This window comes from Panthera leo, chromosome B4 (genome assembly GCF_018350215.1).
Source record: "Panthera leo isolate Ple1 chromosome B4, P.leo_Ple1_pat1.1, whole genome shotgun sequence".
In the NCBI taxonomy this organism is placed as follows: Eukaryota; Metazoa; Chordata; class Mammalia; order Carnivora; family Felidae; genus Panthera; species Panthera leo.
In genome coordinates, this window is record NC_056685.1 from 67,666,775 (window position 1) to 67,688,265 (window position 21,491).

Below are 21,491 nucleotides of genomic sequence, written 5' to 3' on the forward strand. Positions count from 1 at the left end.
AGGTTTCTTCAGCAGCGGTTAAAAAAGGCTGTGCCCTATAACCGAATGAAACTTATGATTGTGGGAAATACTGGGAGTGGTAAAACCACCTTACTGCAGCAACTAACGAAAAGCAAGAAATCAGATCCTGGGGTGCAAAGCGCCACAGTTGGTATAGATGTGAAGGACTGGCCTATCCAAATAAGAGGCAAAGGGAAGAAAGACCTCATTCTAAATGTGTGGGATTTTGCAGGTATTTCTTTCACTAGAATATTTTATTCACATTTATCTTTTACTTAGGACAGGGATTTAAAAGCCGAGATTTTGTTCCAGTACTGCAACGAGACCTGGTAGATCCTACAGAATTATTCCAAAGCCATTTACTTCTAATTTTACCCTTGCCACCAGGGTGAATTCCATGGAGGGACATGTTAGGAACCAATAGGAGCCAGCTAAAGCTTAAATACTTGGTTTGGTAGCTGACATATATGCTGAAACTTGTCAATCCCTAGCAAAAACCCAGTATAGTCTTCTAAACATGGTCTGTTGGCTGTTTTCCTCTCTCTGTCTTTGTATGATAAATAGTGATATTATCACCTGGAACAATGGCTCCAATCTTTATTTAGGTCGTGAGGAATTCTACAGCACTCATCCTCACTTCATGACCCAGCGGGCCCTCTACCTGGCTGTCTATGACCTCAGCAAAGGGCAGGCTGAAGTCGATGCCATGAAGCCTTGGCTCTTCAATATAAAGGTGGTCTGTTCTAATCGTTTGAAAATAGAAAATAACATTTATTTTAATCGTTTGAAAATAGAAAATAACATTTATTTTTGTATGTGTAAGGTAATTTATTTTGGACAAACAGTTGCTTCAAACAGTCTCCTCACTTTTTTTTTTTTTAATTTTTTTTTTTAACATTTTATTTATTTTTGAGACAGAGAGAGACAGAGCATGAACAGGGGAGGGTCAGCGAGAGGGAGACACAGAATCTGAAACAGGCTCCAGGCTCTGAGCTGTCAGCACAGAGCCCAACGCGGGGCTCGAACTCACGGACCGCGAGATCATGACCTGAGCCGAAGTCGGCCGCCCAACCGACCGAGCCACCCAGGCGCCCCATCTCCTCACTTTTTAAAAATGAAGTTGGAAGCACTGAAATTTGGGGGCACCTGGCTGTCTCTGTTGGTTAAGCATCTGACTCTTGATTTCAGCTCAATGCTTGGGATTCTCTCTCTGCCCCTCCTCTGCTCATACTCTCTGTCTCCTCTCTCTCAAAATAAGTAAATAAACATTAAAAAAATTTAAAACTCGGAAGCACTAAAATTTTGAGTTGGGGACTTTTTAGTGTAATTAAGCTGTGACATGAAAATAGTGTGTTCCATATTGATGAATGTTAAAGATACTTAAAACCCTTTTAAGCTAAAAAAATTGAAAATATATACATTATATATATATATATATATACACACATATAATGGATATACATATATATATATACACATATAATGTGTATATATATATAATGTTTTTGATCATTTTATTTCCTTTTTAAAAATTTTTTAATGTTTATTTCTGAGAGAGAGAGAGAGAGAGAGAGAGAGAGAGAGAAAGTGAGGGAGGGGCAGAGAGAGAGGGAGACACAGCATCCAAAGCAGGCTCCAGGCTCTGAGTGATCAGCACAGAGCCCAATGCATGGCTCAAACTCACAAGCCATGAGATCATGACGTGACCCAAAGCTGGATGCTTAACCAACTGAGCCACCCAGGCACTCCAATCACTTTATTTCTTAAATGAAGGACAAACCTCCCTAATTTAAAATAAACTACACTAAACAAAAGCAATCCATGAATCATTAGCTATGCCCTCATTGGCGATTTAGTAGGAAGTCCTTCAGATCTTACACTTTTAAATGGCACCCTATTAATATGCTCTTATATTTGGAATCTCTTTTTGTGATTTTTCCATTTTGTCCCTTGCTGTCATGCTATTCCTTAGCTATTCCTTGATGTAGTACTGGTTCTTAGAATTGAAATAAAGTAGGAGTGATGCTCTTTGAATGAAGCTTCAGTGGGCTCTTCTGTGAGTCAAGTCCTTAAAAAGGTGTGTCAGGACATTTTAGCAGATATTTTGGCCGCATACAAGCTCATTTGTAATTTTGGTAATTTTTTTTAACTTCCTTGTATTGGTCAGAATTAGCCCAAGTGAATAGTGGCAGTGATACTTTAGTGCCTTTTTTTCTTGTTCATGTAGACTACAAATTGGATGAGTTTAAAATGAATTCAGGAGATTGACTTTACAGATAAGGAGGAGAAAATATAAACCATATTATGTCACTTTGATACGGTCTTGCGTTTATTAAATGCTTATTTTGTTTAGAAGTCCAAAGTACACTTAGAGAATAACCCGTTTTAAGGCATAAAAGAAAAGAAAAACAGACCACTAGTCTTATACAGGCCACCTGAAAAAAATGATAAAAATTGGAATAAGAAGGGGCATAAAAATGACTTCAAAATTTCGTTAAGGTTACATTTTTTTCCCCTAGGTTTAAGGAAGGAAAGACAGTTGACATTTTCTTCTTCTTGACGTGTTTGAGTTTTTCATTTCCTTTCAACTGAATTTCATAAAAACTGAATGTGAATAGAACTGTAAGCAGTCTTGATTTTAAAACAAACACAAGAGTATTTTGTATCATTTCCTGTAGGCCCGTGCTTCTTCTTCCCCTGTGATTCTTGTTGGCACACATTTGGATGTTTCCGATGAAAAGCAGCGCAAAGCCTGCATAAGTAAAATCACCAAGGAACTGCTGAACAAGCGAGGGTTTCCTGCAATAAGAGATTACCACTTTGTGAATGCCACAGAGGAATCTGATGCTTTGGCAAAGCTTCGGAAAACCATCATAAATGAGAGTCTTAATTTCAAGGTAACGTGGTTAATGCCTATTGTGGGCTGGTGGGTAAATATAATTTATTAACTCTCATGCTACATAACTGCTTAGAAATGTCAGAAGTCTTGAGAAAGAACAACTATCTTAAAATTGTGGTTTTTTCATAGTTGTTAGCATTATTAAAGTGCTTTCAGTTTTAAAATTACTTATGCCATGTCTCATTTCAAATGCATAGAAATGAGAATAAACATCATTAGAGGATCCTGAAGGACAAACACTAAGAATGTCTGGGAGACTGAGAGAATATTTCTGAGAGAATCTGAGAACGTTTCTGATGCCCTTTTTCTCACTTTTTGTCGCGGCGATTCAAAGAATACACATGAATATTGGGATCTGGGGATCATCTTCCCTCTGTTGTTCTTTGTTGTTTCACTTGCTCTTTTCTTTCAGAGTTCCTGTTCTAGGTGCATTTTGATCTATGTGCTGTTCCTTTTGTCTCTTGTCACTGTGACGATACCCATTCCACCTTTTTATTCCCCCTCAGTATTGTGAGATGGCTCTTTGATGTGGTTGCCGAGGTCATGAATTTGATTTTCAACAATGCCTAAACAATTTTTAGTACATATAAACTGGGTTTTCCATTTTAGAAATTATGTTTTGATTTCCAAAGTTCTGGTAAGCCAAATGTAATTCATAGGGTTCATAAAGCACAAATAAGTTGGTTATCCAGGAGAAACGTTATTTTTAATACTTGCAGGAAAAAGAAATCTTTCCCGAGTTCTGCAGATACTGTGGTATAAAATGCACTGAAAATTCCTCAAATAGTTCAATGTGACAAACACAATGGTGAATTTCATTGTTAGTCCCTGGTGGTTTCGTTCATTAGCACTAATGATCAAGGCCATGGCTTATAACTAGGGTCCTGTGTATCCTGGGCATTCCCAGCATAATTAATAGTGTCCTACTACATTCTCAAAAGCATTCCAATTTGGATGATAAATTACACAGTCACCCTGGTTATAATGTGTTGGCCAGTTAGCTTAGTTCTGTTCCATTTTCACAGATTATGCTCCTATCTAAAACCTAATGAGCCATTTATAAATGTGTTGGTCCTTGTGATGCCCAGGGGGAGAATTTGCATGTTTATATCTTTCAACACATTTGTCACCATCACTAAAAGGTTTTACCAATGGTGGGTCAGTAGTGGCATCTTATGTAAGAAGAATGATACATTATTTATTTGCAAATTTTCCTACTCTCTAATTGGATATAGGATTAGAAAGTATTGTGACTTGTAAGAAACGAATACACAAAATTCAGACATCCAATTAAATATTCTCTTTATGCAGGCGGTTTCCTTCTGAGACTGTACCTATACATACAGAACTTTGTTTTTACGTACTATGTTTTAATAGTTCCTATTTTCATCATTTATATTGGACCATATATCATATTTTTAAAAAGACTTCTTCAAGAATAAGTTTGTTTTGAAAAAGCCTGAATTTAGTTGCAACAAATAGATAAAGTATGGATAGTTTAGTTGAAGTATGGATAAACTGGTTGGTTCAGCTGGCTGGACTAGTACTGCTTTAGTGTAAAGCAATTTATCACTGTCCATCAACAGGACCTGTTTTCCTCCTGAGCTTATGACTGATCACTGAGGCTGATACAAGGAGGTAAAAGAAATGCTTTGAGAAATGGCCATATATTGCTACGGATGTATATTGTTAATGGCTGCACCATTCTGGCATTTTGGTTTGAAAATCCATTTGATTGCTTTGTAGAATTCTGGCTTTTTCAGGATCACCCAGAATCAATTAGCCTGCCAGAACTAGAATATTCTTTCCTCCTTGAGATGCTTCAATTGTATTCAAATAGCAGCTTTGAATTTATTGGAGATCACTTTTTGCCCTCTCACTTGTTTTTCATTTTCTCCTTCTCTCTTGGCTCTTCTCTAATCTTTCCCTGTCTTGCCCTTATTAACACGTGCCTTTGCAGACTCTAAAATAAATTTTTTTATTGGCTGTTGGGGACCTCATAATCAAGCTAAAAGGAGAAGTAGGACAAAACAGAGTTCATTGCCAACATTGCCTCTTTCAAACTTGTCCAGCCCATTAGCAGTGGGATCTTTTGCTGGCCCTGTAACTCAGCCATAAAAAGTTCATCCCTTTGCTGTGTAATTTGCTTTCTGTGAGAACCCCTGTTTACTTCCATATGTAGGTTTTCTTTCTTGAGTTAGAACACAAACTTCAATATGAATTTCTATTTTATCTTAATTTACGAATGATGAGGAAGGTGAATATGAAAAGTGAAGATTAGTGAAATTGTATTTAATTTACTAGGAGGGCATTGGATATAGGAAAACAATGTTCTGAATGACTGTTTGGAGGTGAATATGTAAGTAATAGTATGACTGTTTAAATAAAGCTCCTTAAAGTTCTAGTTAGGAGTAGAAAAAGAGCAAGTTAAATTTGCATGTGTGTGTGATAAAACCCAATTTCTGTTTATAATAAGTTTAAGAAATTAAGTAGAAATTCTCAGGTAAAAAGAATATAGAAGAATATATACATGGGTTGAGAAATGGGGAGAGTTTGCCACCTGGTGGTTTTCAGAGGCATTTTAGTTACTGTTGTTTCAGTGGCATTTCTATTTAAAATTAGATTTTCCTGGAAAAAAGAAAAAATTGGAAAAGATGTTTTATCATAGAAACTATCATCTTAAAGCTATTCTTTAAAAGTTGTTATTTTGTATATGTAAGTAAGTAGACAATGATTGTATTGTAAATGTAACAGACCAAAAATCATCCTCTCATGTCAAAATTGTTGGCGTGTAGATGGTTTATTATTTTCCTAAATTTAAAATTCCATGAAAAAGTATTTCTTGGGTGAGGAGATTTCGTGTCTCCTCCTGGGGAGACATGGAATATACACATATCAGGTACATTTTGCAAATAACAAGCACAAAATTTAATGTTTTACTTTGGGGCATGGATATTTTCATCTAATAAATAAGGCCCCAAAGCTCTTGTAATACTTCCTGACTTATTATGGTAGCATATCTATTGCATATATGTTTAATGTCTTAGAAAATAAAAAATCCTTTCTTTATGATTAGTGATTTATCCTGGAGTATATCATGGATTTTTTGGGGTAGTTAGCTAAATATTTCCATACTATTTTGTTTGATAGTTATTTCTAAATTGGCTTCTGTGTTTATATTTTTTCTTATTTTAGTATCATTTTATTTATCCTTCACAGCTTAAATAGTTTTACATCACACTTGAATAATATATCACTTTCTGAACAACTATTAGCACTGAATTTACCAGCCACCTTCAGGCAGATGAATAAAATGGATTTTTACAGCTTGTCATTTGTAATTACACAGATCCGAGATCAGCCTGTCGTTGGGCAGCTGATTCCAGACTGCTATGTAGAACTTGAGAAAATCATTTTATCGGAACGTAAAAATGTGCCAATTGAATTTCCTGTAATCGACCGGAAACGATTATTACAACTCGTAAAAGAAAATCAGCTACAGTTGGATGAAAATGAGCTTCCTCATGCGGTTCACTTCCTAAATGAATCAGGTTAGTATGTTTGTTACATATTTTTTCAAAACTCCACTGTAGTCATTGTAAAAATGTATCTGAACCTTGTATAGAATTTGCATTCAAAATTTAACAGAATTCTTTGACCACTGACTTTTTCCTTTTGAAAGGTCATCATGTGCAATGACATTGAATCATATGTCATGCCATAGGAAAAAAACATTTAGGAAACCATCTAAGGGCAGTGGTGGGAAAAGTATCCGAGTAGGAGTTAAAACATGTGGGTTCTAGAAATTGACTTAACTATTGAGGAGCTTTGGGACCCCAAACACAAGCCGTATCCTTTCATGGTATCAATTGAATTTACTGTGTGGAAGTTATTTATATACTCTAAAGGGTAAGTATTATTGGGATGGTCTAACTGGGCACTTAGAGAATCAGTGGTTACCTGAGACAGTAAACCTATTGAATGGCAGATCTTGCCTGTTGCATCACTCATTGTCAGCATGGTCTCACAGATAAAGATGCTTATAGTGGCGTCTGTGCTGTTTGTGTACTTGATCAGTATAACCCTGCTAAAAACGTGTGAGTTAATTTGTAGTACTAGGGTAAGTGACTGCAAAGCTGCTTTTAATCCCTAGAGTCTGTTGTATGAAAAATTACCTTCACATGGATTATAATCTGTTCCTTTCCCTCCATTATTCTTAAACTAGTAGCTTTCTGCAATATCCTATGTTTCTTAACTATATTTGAAAATAAGATGGCTTGTAGAATATGTTTAGAAAGCCGAAACATTTTGTGAACTTTTGATTATTTGTAAATATATGAAAGACAGTGCATGCAATTATCTCAAATATGCTTATATATGATCATTTTATGTAGTTCCAAAAATACTTTCTAATACTTGGACTTTAGGGATTGGAAACTGGGATGCTCAGGTTCTAGCCTCAGCTCTTCCGCCAACAGTGCTGAGGTTTCCTCATCTGTAAAATGAGGAGGTTGGACTAGATTCTCTCCAAAGTCCCTTGATAATTGTATCTTCTAGATTCCATGTTTCACTGTTTGATTTTTACTACAGGGGTCCTTCTTCATTTTCAAGACCCAGCGCTGCAGTTAAGTGACTTATATTTTGTGGAACCCAAGTGGCTTTGTAAAGTCATGGCACAGGTTGGTATTTTGTATTTTTGTGGCATAAGGGCAATGACTGAAGAGAGGAACAAGTGACACCCAGAGAACTGAGCATTATAGAGTTTGTATTCAGTTAAAGTAGAAAATCCTATAAATGGAGACTACTGTAGAGCAGTTCATGTAGAAGACTGCATAAAGAAGAGCTTCATGGAAGAAGGGAAAATGTCTGAGAGTTCACTTTAATGTCTTTGTTTCCAACTTGTGAACAGATGTTGTACCACTCTGTTCCACAGTGCTTTTCTAGATCCTTATGACACTTTAGTTTGGTTATTGATATAGTCAGTTGAATGGAAGCTTTGTGAAAATCCTTGGGGCAAATATGCATAAGAAAATTGAGTCTATGGATGTAAAACCTTTAACTGGACAACATGGAGGGGAGTTTTGACTCTTGAGTGGATTATAAGCTGTAAACGTTTATTGTTTTGAAAACTTTGGATGGTGGTGGTTATGGCTGTTTTTTCTCCATTTATATTTCATATGGAAAGATTTTTTCTTCTACCAGTGATAATTACCAATGAGATTATCTTAATTAGTTAGCATAACGCATCTCTACAGGTTTGCCACAGAAAGCCATTCAATCAGAACGTACTAGCTCAGAGTTTCTCAATGTCAGCAATATTGACATTTTGGGCCAGATAATTATTTGTTGTGCATTATAGGATGATAGCAGCATCTTTAGTCTCTACCCTCTAGGTGCCAGTAGTACTGACCCAATATGACAAGCATAAATGTGTCCAGAGATCGCCAAACATCGGTGGGGGTGCAGAATCACCCTGGTTGAGAACAGCTCATCTAGCTTAATCATGAACTGAAGAGAGCTTGGGGAGGCCGTCTCCAGCACATGTATTCACTGGCAACTATTTTGAGTGTGGGCATAATTTAGAGTTTTGCATGTGACTCCCTGAGACCCTAAAATGATTCTATCTGTTTACATTAGAATCATCTCTTCTAATTAAACCATAATAGTCATTAAATTCCCTCAGATAATTTTGAATGATAGTTCCTAAATTTTATCTAAAGAAAAAAAAGGCAGGTAGTTTGAAGAGGGAACTCATTTTGGCCTAAATCCTATATCATGGACCTTGAGAGCATATTGAAATGTATTGCAATTGGTAATTGTAATGTGACAGTAATACCTATTTTGGGAGATATTTTTTAAGTAGATTTTCATCCCTCTGAACATATGCCCTGGAAAGTGTGTTTCCATTCATCTGCTAAATGAGAATGGAGCTGGTAACGTTGACTGGTCCGGAGCACAAGCTCTGTAGTCAGCATGACCCATGTTCAAATCTCTTCTGTATCCATCCCAACACTGTGACATTTCTTAATATTTTAAGCCTTTGTTTCTTCACTTGTAAAATAAGGATAATAACAATATTATCTTCTACATTGCTTCCCTAATTCAGTGTAAGCGAGAAGTAACTGTTAGCTAATCTTATGTTTGACCTATTTAGTAATTTAAGGATATTATTTTAGGTAATAAAAATTTTTTTCAAAATTGTAAAGATGTATCCATGTAGTTTTAGAATGTGTGTCAGGTATGGGGCTAAATAAAACATATGTGTAGGTGGGTGCCAAGGGAGTTTTTTAAATTTTTTTAAATTTTTTAAATGTTTATTTATTTATTTATTTTTTTTTTAATTTTTTTTAAACGTTTTTATTTATTTTTGAGACAGAGAGAGACAGAGCATGAACGGGGGAGGGTCACAGAGAGACAGAGACACAGAATCTGAAACAGGCTCCAGGCTCTGAGCTGTCAGCACAGAGCCCGACGCGGGGCTCGAACTCACGGACTGTGAGATCATGACCTGAGCTGAAGTCGGACACTCAACCGACCAAGCCACCCAGGCGCCCCTAAATGTTTATTTATTCTTAAGAGAGAGAGAGAGAGAGAGAAAGAGAGAGAGAGAGAGAGCATGAGCGGGGGAGGGACAGAGAAAGAGGGAGACACAGAATCTGAAGCAGGCTTCAGGCTTTGAGCTGTCAGCACAGAGCCTGACATGGGGCTGGAACTCACGAGCCATGAGATCATGACCTGAGCCGAAGTTGGATGCTTAACCTACTGGGCCACCCAGGAGCCCCAGATATAGCAAAGGGAGTTTTAAATATACCCTGAAGATTTTATTGTCCTGTGTGCCACACTATATCAGAAAATGACTAAACTCTATATAGTCAAGGAAAGGCTAAAGTTGCCCCCCAAAATGATGTGTTTCCCTGTGAATTGGGAATAGTTAAAGTTATACAGATGTGGGTAGTATTAGGGTGTGCGTATCTTCTTCAGTAGAATAAAGAAGCAATTTGTTTCAGAATCACCATCTTCTAACAAAAGCAGCCTTCCACTATTACCACAATAAAATCCCTGAAGATTCATAGAGTGATTAAGTTGAAACTCTTATCAGCATAGTTTTACTATAAACATGATAATTTAAGTGAAAATTAAGTCAATAGTTTGAACAGTCCAAAGTTATATTGAGAGATAGATCTAAAGAGTCAGTATGATATTAACTTGAATTTTTTAATAATTTTATAAGTACTATATTTTTATTTATGCTAATATATTAAAATATGTCATTTTCACGAACACTTGAAGAGAATGAAAGCTATAAATAATCAAATGAAAACAAGAATGACTTATCTGATACCCATCAACAAAAATAAATAGGGGTATTCACCTCCGTGAATCATCAAAGGAAGGGCAGAAATAATTTCATGGTGCAAAAGCTCTAATGAGCCTCCTACCCTCTCTGTGACCCAGACTATTAGGTCACTAAACTTATTAAAGACATTTCCATCACTGCACAGAGAAGTTTACAAAATTCATTTAAATGTATGATAAAAGAAATATGAAATACACTTATTGAGTTAATCAGCTGGAACATTAAAAAGCTTGCATGGCAATTTAATCTTGATAAAAACTTGGGTGAGGAATCTGGAAAATTCTCTTTTTTGCATAAGTGCATAAGTTAGCATTATAAGTTACTAGGATGAAGGAATATTAGGTCTTTGAAAGGTGATAAAATTAAGGCAGTGTTTTAGTTTTTTATTGCTATGAAACAAGATACCCCAAAACTTGAGTAAGCAAGTAAACTTAAGGTAAAACATCAACACTTTATTGTTTCTCACTTTTCTGTGGATTGACTGTGCTCAGCTGGGTGGTTCTGCTCCACATGGCATTGGCAAGGGTCATTCACTTGGCTTCCTTCATTGAGCGAGGCTAGAAAGTCTAAAAATGCCACACTCACATTTTTGGTATGTTGGTCTTCCTCTGTGTGGCCCCTCATGTGACCAGTACTCACAAAGTTTAGGCCCAGAACTGGTAAAATATCAGTTCTGCTACTAGTGACCAGAGTAACCACAAAGCCCGTCCAGATCCAAGAGGAGGAGAATGGATGGATTTAATTTCTCAAAGGATTGAACACCATGCACGTAGAAGATGAGAAGATACTGGTGTCTATATTTGTAAACTATCTACTACAAACAGTGGCAGCACACCATAGATCTACTAAAAAATCAAGCACAAACCACCTATTTTAAAATCAATGTGTCTAAATAAAATAAATTAGAATAGTATACAATAATGGCTAACATACAAGGGGTTAGTTATGTGCTAATTTAAACATTTTCTCTTGTAATTCTCAGAACAGCTATTTTAATGGTACTATACTAGTCCCCATTTTGAAGATGAAGAAATTGATGGACAGAGAGGTTAAATAATTTATCCAAAGTTACATATTCAGGAAGAAGTATTAGGATTTCAAACCAAGTAGTTTGACTCCAGTGTCTAAAAAACTAACCCCAGGATAAAATGCTCCAAACTTCATTTTACCCGAATTTACTCATCCAACAATATTGACTTGACAACTACAATGTTCCTGATATTGTTCTGCAGGGAACAAGTTTCCTGCATTCATGAAGCTGACATTCAAGTTGAAGGAAACAACCAACAACTAAACTCTTACAGCGTCAGATGGTAGAGTGCTGTAAAGCAAATATAAAATATGGTTAGGGATAGAGAGTGAGTTGTGAGACAAGGAAACTTTAAGAATGCCAGAACAGGGGCGCGTGGGTGGCTCAGTCGGTTAAGTGCCAACTGCAATGTGTTCTTTAATGACCCATTATATATTGTCATTAGACACCATTATGTTCAGTCAGTCATGCATTCATTGATTCAATAAACATTATATGTATCAAATAGAGAAATAGAGATGAGTGAGACAAGTCCCTGGGCCCAAGGATTTTGCAATCTAGTGTTTCACCCAACTGCATGATAATGTTCATAATGTTTGCTCCTATTTAAGTAGCCCTTGAACGTTACAGATCTACCAAAGAAATTAAGCACAAACCTCTTTTAAAAATTAGTTTGGCTAAATGAAATGTGATTTCATTTCATTCATCAAGGAATATGTGGATAGTAATGGCTGACATATGAGGGCATACTATATGCTAAAAATTGTCATATGCACTTTGCATGCCTTACGTATGTTACCTTATTTCAGTGTTACGGCAATCTAAGAAGCAGTCACTGTTATTATCTCATTTAAATTGTGGCTTAAGGAAGTTATATACCTTTCTCAAGGTAACAGAGATGGTAGTAGAGCCTGGATATGGCCTGGGTTCTTCTGAATTTATACTTTTAACTCATGATGATAATCAAAGCTCAAAGTATGATCTCTACACTAGAGTCATCTGAGTTTCTTGTTAAACAGATTCTCAAGCTTTATCCCAGACCTATTTCCGACTGAGTGGAGTCCAGCAAAATTCTGTAGTTGCTTTGTTTGAGGACCACAAAACTGTACTGTACTGCCTCTCTTCCCATTGATAGAAACCATTTCCTATTATATAAACATAAAGTAACATTTCTGTGGCAAACCTGTAGTGAGAACAGTCTGGAAGATAATTTCCCTATGAATGTATCATTGATGAGACTATAATAAGGATGAGGGGTGTTGGATTGATCTGTTAATTGGATCTAGGAAAGCTTAAGATTCGTTGATTTCAGAGGATATCTATAACTTCTGATCTGAATTTGCTCCCTTAATTTAATAAATTTTCTGTGGAGGAGTGGTTGTCCCACTGGGCTTCTAGTAAAGAAATGAGGTCCCATGTTGTACTTGACAATGTTAAAATTGTTCTGATCATTTTCACTGAGCAAAGAGATACAAAATGCTTTAAATTCAGAACTTTTCAGAAAATAAATTGGAGCGATTATTTACAAGTTTAAATCTTTCAGATTTTGACAGTGAAAGTGGAAGGCTATCCAAAACATCCTAAGGGAATCATTTCACGCAGAGATGTGGAAAAATTTCTTTCAAAGAAAAAGAGGTTTCCAAAGAACTACATGTCACAGTACTTTAAACTCCTAGAAAAATTCCAGATTGCCCTGCCAATAGGAGAAGAATATTTGCTGGTTCCAAGCAGGTAAACCTAAACTTAAAATTTCAATTACCTTGTGGAAACTCACCATCTGTTATGTATTTTAATTGTCAAAATAACTTTTGTTTATGATAAATGTACTAATTTTATTTTGCTTCTGGTGTATACATTCTACTGAAGTATAACATTTACTTTTAATGAAAACACTGCATTTGACATTTTAAAGATACAGTGAAACTTGTTTTATGTATATAATTAGTTTGGTTTATCACTGCTTAAATTACTTAAAGGTAAATAGTGATTATTCTGTGTGTGTTCATGTGTGTTCTGACATGGCATTGAGAGATTTATATTAGACAGGTTCTGGGAAGATACTGAGTTTTCACCAGAAGAATTTATGGCAATGAATTTTCAGTGGGAGCGGCAACACAGTGGAGGCCTTGGTTCTAACCTTTTATTATAGAAGGTTGCTTTATATGTTATTAGTAGGAAATGTTATAAGGTATGTGATGTTGAAAAGTGTAAATTGCATTGATTGCTACATGATATCCAATTCCAAAAATACATATATACTTTTTTTCTAGGACTTGCATTTTTTAAGTTTTATATAATCGCTTCAAACTTGTCTCTGCATGACTAATTGTAATTATTTATTAGTTTAAAGAGGATTACTGAAAAAATTTCACGCATCTGAGCATGCATTTGAATTGATTAAATAGCCATTGAATTTTTTGAAGAAGAAAGGACATGTAGCAAAAGAACATTATAAAAAAGTGCAATAAGCTAGAATATTTATTCTTCAACTCATTGATTCTCAAGTTGTAAAGCACTTTGGTTAACATGGTTGGGTGTATTATGAAGCTGTATAATGCTGATATCCTTTTCTTTTTAGTTTGTCTGACCACAGGCCTGTGATAGAGCTCCCTCATTGTGAGAACTCTGAAATTATCATTCGACTATATGAAATGCCTTATTTTCCAATGGGATTTTGGTCAAGGTTAATCAATCGATTACTTGAAATTTCACCTTACATGCTTTCAGGAAGAGGTATGTATTTAATGAAGACTTAATATTTGAGAAATTAGGGGGAAAGCATATTAAAATTAATATGTCATTTTCAGAGTTTATTTGTAAGGCCACTGAAAATCAGAAAAGAAGCTCAAAAGACTTCAGAGTAGCCAAGATAAAGACAGATAGGCTCATATAAGTTCATGTGGTTTGTCAAAAAGGAAATTTTTGCATTTACATTGCATTAAAATGAAACATTCAGGAAGTTTTTATTGTAGCCTGGCCAACAACCTCCTTTTAAAAGTTGTAAGAATTTACTTATGATTCTTTATCTTCTATTAATATACATATTAAACTACTTAACATCATGAACCTGAAATCCCTCTTAGCTTACCTACTGGGCATTTTGTTTATTTCATTGCAAAATTAAGGATAAAATACTTAATTTCATGTATAATAGTTACAGATGAGGACTTGTGTCATTAATGATTCCAATACTTTGTTTCAAACAAATATAGTTCTATTAGTCAAATGTGGTATGTGCAGTGATTTTTCTGCCCCTTTAATTTATGGAATAGTTAATGATTAATAGATTCATTTGGGTCCATTTAAACTTCTTTCAGAACGAGCACTTCGCCCAAACAGAATGTATTGGCGACAAGGCATCTACTTGAATTGGTCTCCTGAAGCTTATTGTCTGGTAGGATCTGAAGTCTTAGACCATCACCCAGAGAGTTTCTTAAAAATTACAGTTCCTTCGTGTAGAAAAGGTAAGGAAATTAATTCAACTTTGAATTGTACCACTAAAGAAATCTAAACTTTTCTTTTTATACTTACAGATCCTCTTTTCTGGCTTTGCAACATGAGGTTCGGGTAGGGTGTTAATGAGATCTTTTTTGGATTATGTAGGCTGTATTCTTTTGGGCCAAGTTGTGGACCACATCGATTCTCTCATGGAAGAATGGTTTCCTGGATTACTGGAAATTGATATCTGTGGTGAAGGAGAAACTCTGTTGAAGAAATGGGCATTATATAGTTTTAATGATGGTGAAGAACATCAAAAAATCTTGCTTGATGACTTGATGAAGAAAGCAGAAGAAGGTAGTGTTGATACAATTTCACATGTTTTTAAGTGATCCTTTTAGTATTTGTGGAATTTTGTAATGAATGTAAAAATAATTCTTACCTCTAAGGTATGAGTTAGAGGATACTGCATTCAATTATGGAGATAGTGGAGAAAGGTGGATTGTATTTGTTACCAAAAAGACCTTTGTGTTCTAGATTCAGAAGATTTTTGGTTTGAGAGTTTGAATACTGGCTCATTGAGCAAAATAATCTCATCTGTGAAATGGGAATACTAAAACCTACCTTATAGAATTGTTAATGAGGATTAAAATAGACGATGCATGCTTCCATAATTTGGCTATTGTAAATAATGCTGCAGTAAACATGGGGGTGCATATATCTTTTCAAAACAGTGTTTTTATTTTCTTTGGGTAAATATCAATAGAATCACATGGTAATTCTATTTTTAACTTTTTGAGGAACCTGCATACTGTTGTCCTCAGTGGCTGCACCAATTGGTATTCCTACCAACATCACTTGAGGGTTCCTTTAATTTCACATCCCTGCCAACACTTGGTATTTCTTGTTTTTGATTGTAGTCATTCTGACAGGTGTAAGGTGATAACTCATTGTGGTTTTGATTTGCATTTCCCTGATGACTAGTGATGTTGAGCAACCTAAGTGTCCATCTGTAGATGTTTTTGTAAAGAAGATGTGGTGTGTACACACACACACACACACACACACACACACACACACAGAAATATTACTCAGCCATAAAAAGAATGAAATCTTGCCATTTGCAACAACATGGATGAACCTAGAGAGTATAATGCTAAGTGAAATAAGTCAGACAGAGAGAGACAAATACCATATGATTTCACTCATATGTGGAACTTAAAAAATAGAACAAATGAACAAACAAAGAAAAAAAAAGGAGACACAAAAACCCCAGATGCTTGCATACAGAGAACAAACCGGTGGTTCCCAGAAGGCAGGTGGGTTGTGGGATGGGTGAAATAGGTAAAGAGAATTAAGAGTACACTTATCATGATGAGCACTGAGAAATGTCAAGAATTTTTGAATCATTATATTATATGCCTGAGACTAATATAACACTTTATATTAATTATACTTGCATAAAAAATAAAATAGATGATACATAGAAATAACTTACAACTTGTTAACCATATAATAAGTGCCCCCATGAAGGTGGTTAAGAGAATAGATAGGTATTAATTAAACCTTTAAAACTTTCTCAAATTTTCTAGAGAAAAATAGGATTGGTAAGATAACCTAAGAGAGTGATTAGAAATCGTAGGAAATGTGATTTTTTTTGTAAGTCAAAAGCACACATTTACGTTCATCCTTCAAAGTCTGCTTGTAATAAATGTTTTATGTACTTCTCAGGAGACCTTCTAGTCAATCCAGAGCAACCAAGGCTCACCATTCCTATATCTCAAATTGCTCCTGACTTAATTTTGGCTGACCTGCCTAGAAATATTATGTTGAATAATGATGAATTGGAATTTGAACAAGCTCCAGAATTCCTCTTAGGTAACTGTTTTTGTTGGTTTGAGAATAAAAACTAGGATATAATTTTTCCTTATAATCTAGAATATATTTAAATATAATTATATTATCATAGGTTTTAGTGTCTTCATATATTTGTTATAATGGAATGATATAATGTTATCATTATAATGATATAATGTTATCATTATAGTGATATAATGACTAATGTTATAATTGGAATGATATATTTTAAAGTAACGTGTCACATAAAGAATTTGATTTGCACACATTCTAATAGACTAGGTTCGAGATAAGAAGGGGGCTACAATAAAAGCACACATTTGTGAAATATATCCTTGCATTTGCTTTAAGTCCCAGAAATGGGGGAGGGAGATAAGGAGATTTTCAGTTGTGTAATGCAGTCATTTTTCAGTCTCAGACAGAATAAGTAAAGGAAGAACACCTCTAGGTACTCATAGTAGCAGTTTTGTACCTTAGGATGACAGGCATGAATTTTCATAAAAATATTCATAAAACAATTTGGGATTAAAAATTCAGAAGCATTAATTTGGTGACATACTCAAGTTCTAAGCCTTCTTGAGAGTCATTGGGAACTGTGAAGAGCACTGATTTAATGTAAACTATTTGAGGACAATTCTGGCTTTACTTTGTAGAATATTGGTTGTTGTCTGTGTATACACTTCATTTTAATAAAATTTCCACAGAGAATGCCTGAAATATGTCAATACATTAAAACTATTAACAGAGAGTGTCTAAAATTTGGGACATGACATGTAAAGGTAAATAAACTGCTTAGTACCTTTGTTCTTTACATAGAGAATTTTAGAATGAATATTTTGGAACTCTGGAAATGAATATATTAGTAGTAGTGGGTTAACACCAAATGCTGAATAGTCAATGCTAAATCCTAGATCTTAACCAACACCAGACTTGACCTGTGATTCAAAGGGTGCAGGTAAATACCACACATACATATTCTTTCTCTGAAGGAGTCTCAAGCCATCAGACAAAGCTCCCCAAAATATCTTTTATTAGTGCATTAAGATGAGTTTCATATATAGGACCCTTTGCACAGCATATGTAGAAATGCTCACAAAGTTCGTTTTGAAGCACCTGTGGGATTTTTTTTTTTTTTCAGTTTTAATGATATAATTGACATACAGCACTGTAGAAGTTTAAGGTATACAGCAAATGATTTGACTTTACATATATCATGAAATGACTACCACAATGAATTTAGTTAGAATTCGTCATCCCATTTAGATGCAAAATAAAAGAAAAAGAAACAAATATATTTTTTTTATTTGTGTTGAGGTCTCATAGATTAACTAACTCTCTTAACAACTTTCAACATGTTGTCATGCTGGACATTCCATCCCCAGTATTTTTTTATCTTATAACTGGAAGTTTGTACCTTTTGACCACCTTCAAAAACACCTGTGGTCTGTATTTCATTAATTACACAGCAAGTAAAGTGCTTATATAAGTACTCCTCATTCTCTAGTCTCATGCCCCATAGACCCATAAATTTCATGTTCATTCACAATCTAGATCAGGGTTTCTCAGACTCTGTACTGTTGCCATTTTAGACTGAATAATTCTTTGTCATGGGGGCAGTCCTGTGCATCGTAGAATGTTTAGTAGCATCTTTGGCCTCTACCTACTAGATGTTAATGGTATCTCCTCACCTCCCCCTCCCCAGGTGTGACAATCAAAAATATCTCTAGACATTGAAAAACATAGGGGGTAGGGGTAGGGGAGCAACATCACCCTAGTTGGGAATCACTGATGTAAATAAATGGGATATATCCTTCCAAAAACATTTTATGGGGCACCTGAGTGACTCAGTTAAGCGTCCCACTTTGGCTCAGGTCGTGATCTCACAGTTCGTGAGGTTGAGCCCCACTTTGGGCTCTGTGCTGACAGCATGGAGCCTCTGCCTCGATCCTCTGTGTCCCTCTCTCACTGCCCTTTCCTCGCTTGCTCTTGTGCTCTCTCTCAAAAATAAACATTAAAAAATATTAAAAAAATAAAAACATTTTATAATCAGAGACTCCCTATTCATTATTTGTAGTATGCTAGGGTAATATGATAGAGGTCATTCATTTCCATTTTCCTTGTAGGATGGGAGTGAATTTCAAGCCTTCAGTTGACATTTTCCTTCTGACATAGCAGTTCCTATACGACACTTCTTAATAGATTTGTGTATATTAATAGACTTGTTTTATGAATATATTTTTAATGTGCATTGTTTCTGAACATATAATATATGCTTACATATACTTATCATAGAGATTAAAATACGCAATTAATACAAATACAAAATATTTTAAAAATGTAAAATATCTAAGCTTCCCATAGATGCATAATTTCACCACTTAGACATAAGAGGTCTCAACATGGTTCTATTTCTTTGTAGATTTTTCTGAGTTCATTCACTTATGTCGATCAAGTGCTTATATTTCAAAGCACTGTATGAGAACCACAAATATTGTACAAAGGCTATACTGTATGTCAGTGAAGAGTAATAGCCCATGGAACTGATCATGGTTGATTTCTCAGGCCTTGCTATCTCAGTATGTATTGTACTTTATAGACTTGATAAACACTACAGAGTTGAGATGAAGGAGCAGCGGAGCTCTTTAAGTAACTGTATAACAAGGGCATGGAAGCCTGAAGATACCAAGCATGATGAGGAGATTTTGGCTCTTTCAGTTTTCCAGGACAGTTGTTCTCAACCCTGGCTGGTTGGTCATTACTATCACCTAGGGAATTAAAAGAAAATCCTAATGACCAGTAACTCCTGTGATTAATTAGGTCAGAATCTTTGAGGGTGGACTCAGACATTGGTATTTTTAGAAGCTCCTCAGGTATCTCCTGCAGCCCAGACCCAGAGAACTACTGGGCTGGAGCCTAGGGAATGAGCAGTAGGGCAGGAAGAGAGCCTCAGGGGAAATTCGGAGCTACAGGTTGGATATGTCCTGATTTGGTATGTTATTAGGCAGACAGCATAGAATAATTTGTTTTTGAACAAAAAAAGTGTCACAAAGTGTAATTATAGGGAGATTGATTTTGCAGGTGAGGTAGACTGAGTTGGAGGTAATGAACTCAGGATGCCTCCATGGTCTAGGCAGAAAGAACCAAGGGAGTGGAAATGGAAAGGAGGCATGGGGCAAAGAGCTAAGATGATTTTTCGGTTTTGAGTCCATAATGACCACAAAAAAAATTTTTTTTAAATAAGATATGTGAAATGGAATAAAAACTAGTTTGGAGACAAGGTAATGAATGTGGCTTGTGATGGAGCATGGTTGAGATTTGGAAGGGCATGCCAGTGGTCTCCAATGCAAAGTTGTAAATATAGGATAGAGCTCAGAAGTGGCTTGTGGCTGTAAATTAAGATGTGGAAGCACTCAACATATCGGAATTGATGGAGTTAGGGAGTCGGTGACATAGTTGCGTGGGGAGTGTGTAGATGGAAGACGAGAAGGTTGAAACACAATCTTCAGGTGCATTGTAGTTCACACAGTAGCAGAAGGAGGAGGAAGCATCAAAGGAGACTTGATTCAATGAAACACATGGGTCAGATTTCTCTTCATGTATAAAACATATATAATCACAACCAAAATAATTTATCTAGCTTTTCTGCTTGGACAGATTAACAGAAGTGCTTTGTACTTTTCTTTTCAAAAGGTGATGGCAGTTTTGGATCTGTTTATCGAGCAGCCTATGAAGGAGAAGAAGTGGCTGTGAAGATTTTCAATAAACATACATCACTTAGATTGTTAAGACAAGTAAGAAATCCAATATTATTACATTAAATCGGACATGTTAACCTCCTGGAACTCTGGTTTTGCATGTGTTTATGAAAATGCAAAATGATCACATTTCCCCCCAAAGTCTACCTGAGTTTAGTTATGAAATCCCACTTTTGTCCCCTCTTTATGGAGTAAAAAAAAAAAAAAGATCGTTTTGTTTCTCCTGTTGAAAAACAAAAAGACAGTATTCTGAGAATTTTTGTCCCAGGCTTCACAGTTACCTCCCCCAAGTACAGAAGAAAAGAAGGTACCTCTTTTGAGGTCCTGTGTTTCAAAGGAACCAAATCTGATACTCATTTAAAAATCTCTCTTGGCTTCACTTATATCACATGTTCTTTTCTCCATAAGCACTTATGTCCAGGATAGTGCTTTGCACCGATGGACTTAGGCCTGTGTTACTCAATCAGTCTCTATGGTAACGTGAATGCTATTACTTAGAATATTCCCACCTTTTCCTGAGGCTGGGGTTAGAGTCAGTTCTTCCTAAGTTCATGGGCTACTGGGGTGAGGATTGAGTGCCTCAGCAAAAATCAAAGTACCCTTAGGAGGAAAGAAAAGTGAGTGGATATTGGATGCAAAGCAAACAGTGGTCATTCCAGTACCCTGTCTGGTTTTGAGTACCAATGAGGATTTACTCTGTTTTCTAAGTCTTTCCTGACAGTAGAAATGAGAGAGAGAGAGGGTAAGAAGAGTGGTAAAATCCAATTCAAATTCTGTAATCTTATGCCAGAACTCAACTATGTTTTTGAATCTATTCATTCTTACTTAAAGAAAATAATTTGTGCCTAAATCTAAAACTAAATGACATGTGCAAACTAAAACAAAACAAAACAAAACAAAACAAAGCCAGTTACAATACATTAATTATGGATTATGAAAATAATTCCATGTCTGTGTAAAATATCCTGGAGTAATTTTATTAGTAATACCAAAAGCTACACTGTGGCTTTACAGATAAGTTAATAAACATTTTATATATAGAAGCAAGTCTATGAACCAAATCTGGGCACAGTCTCTTTCAATCTGTAGGCAATTGGTTGTATAAGTTGATTTTTCAGCCTTGGTCATTAGTCTTCAATGTATGTTCCAAATTTT

The 21,491-nt window shown here is 35.6% G+C and overlaps 1 protein-coding gene across 1 annotated transcript in view; it reads left to right on the forward strand.

Moving 5' to 3' along the window:
* The window catches only part of LRRK2 (leucine rich repeat kinase 2), a 135,809-nt gene that overhangs the window by 76,649 nt on the left and 37,669 nt on the right, over window positions 1-21,491 (forward strand). The window contains exons 29-39 of the mRNA XM_042946262.1: window positions 3-232; window positions 606-733; window positions 2,679-2,897; window positions 6,249-6,450; window positions 7,490-7,578; window positions 12,830-13,017; window positions 13,865-14,019; window positions 14,604-14,750; window positions 14,890-15,081; window positions 16,456-16,602; window positions 20,272-20,372. Of these exons, the coding sequence (XP_042802196.1) occupies window positions 3-232; window positions 606-733; window positions 2,679-2,897; window positions 6,249-6,450; window positions 7,490-7,578; window positions 12,830-13,017; window positions 13,865-14,019; window positions 14,604-14,750; window positions 14,890-15,081; window positions 16,456-16,602; window positions 20,272-20,372 (1,798 nt within the window). The remainder of the gene's footprint in view (window positions 1-2; window positions 233-605; window positions 734-2,678; window positions 2,898-6,248; window positions 6,451-7,489; window positions 7,579-12,829; window positions 13,018-13,864; window positions 14,020-14,603; window positions 14,751-14,889; window positions 15,082-16,455; window positions 16,603-20,271; window positions 20,373-21,491) is intronic.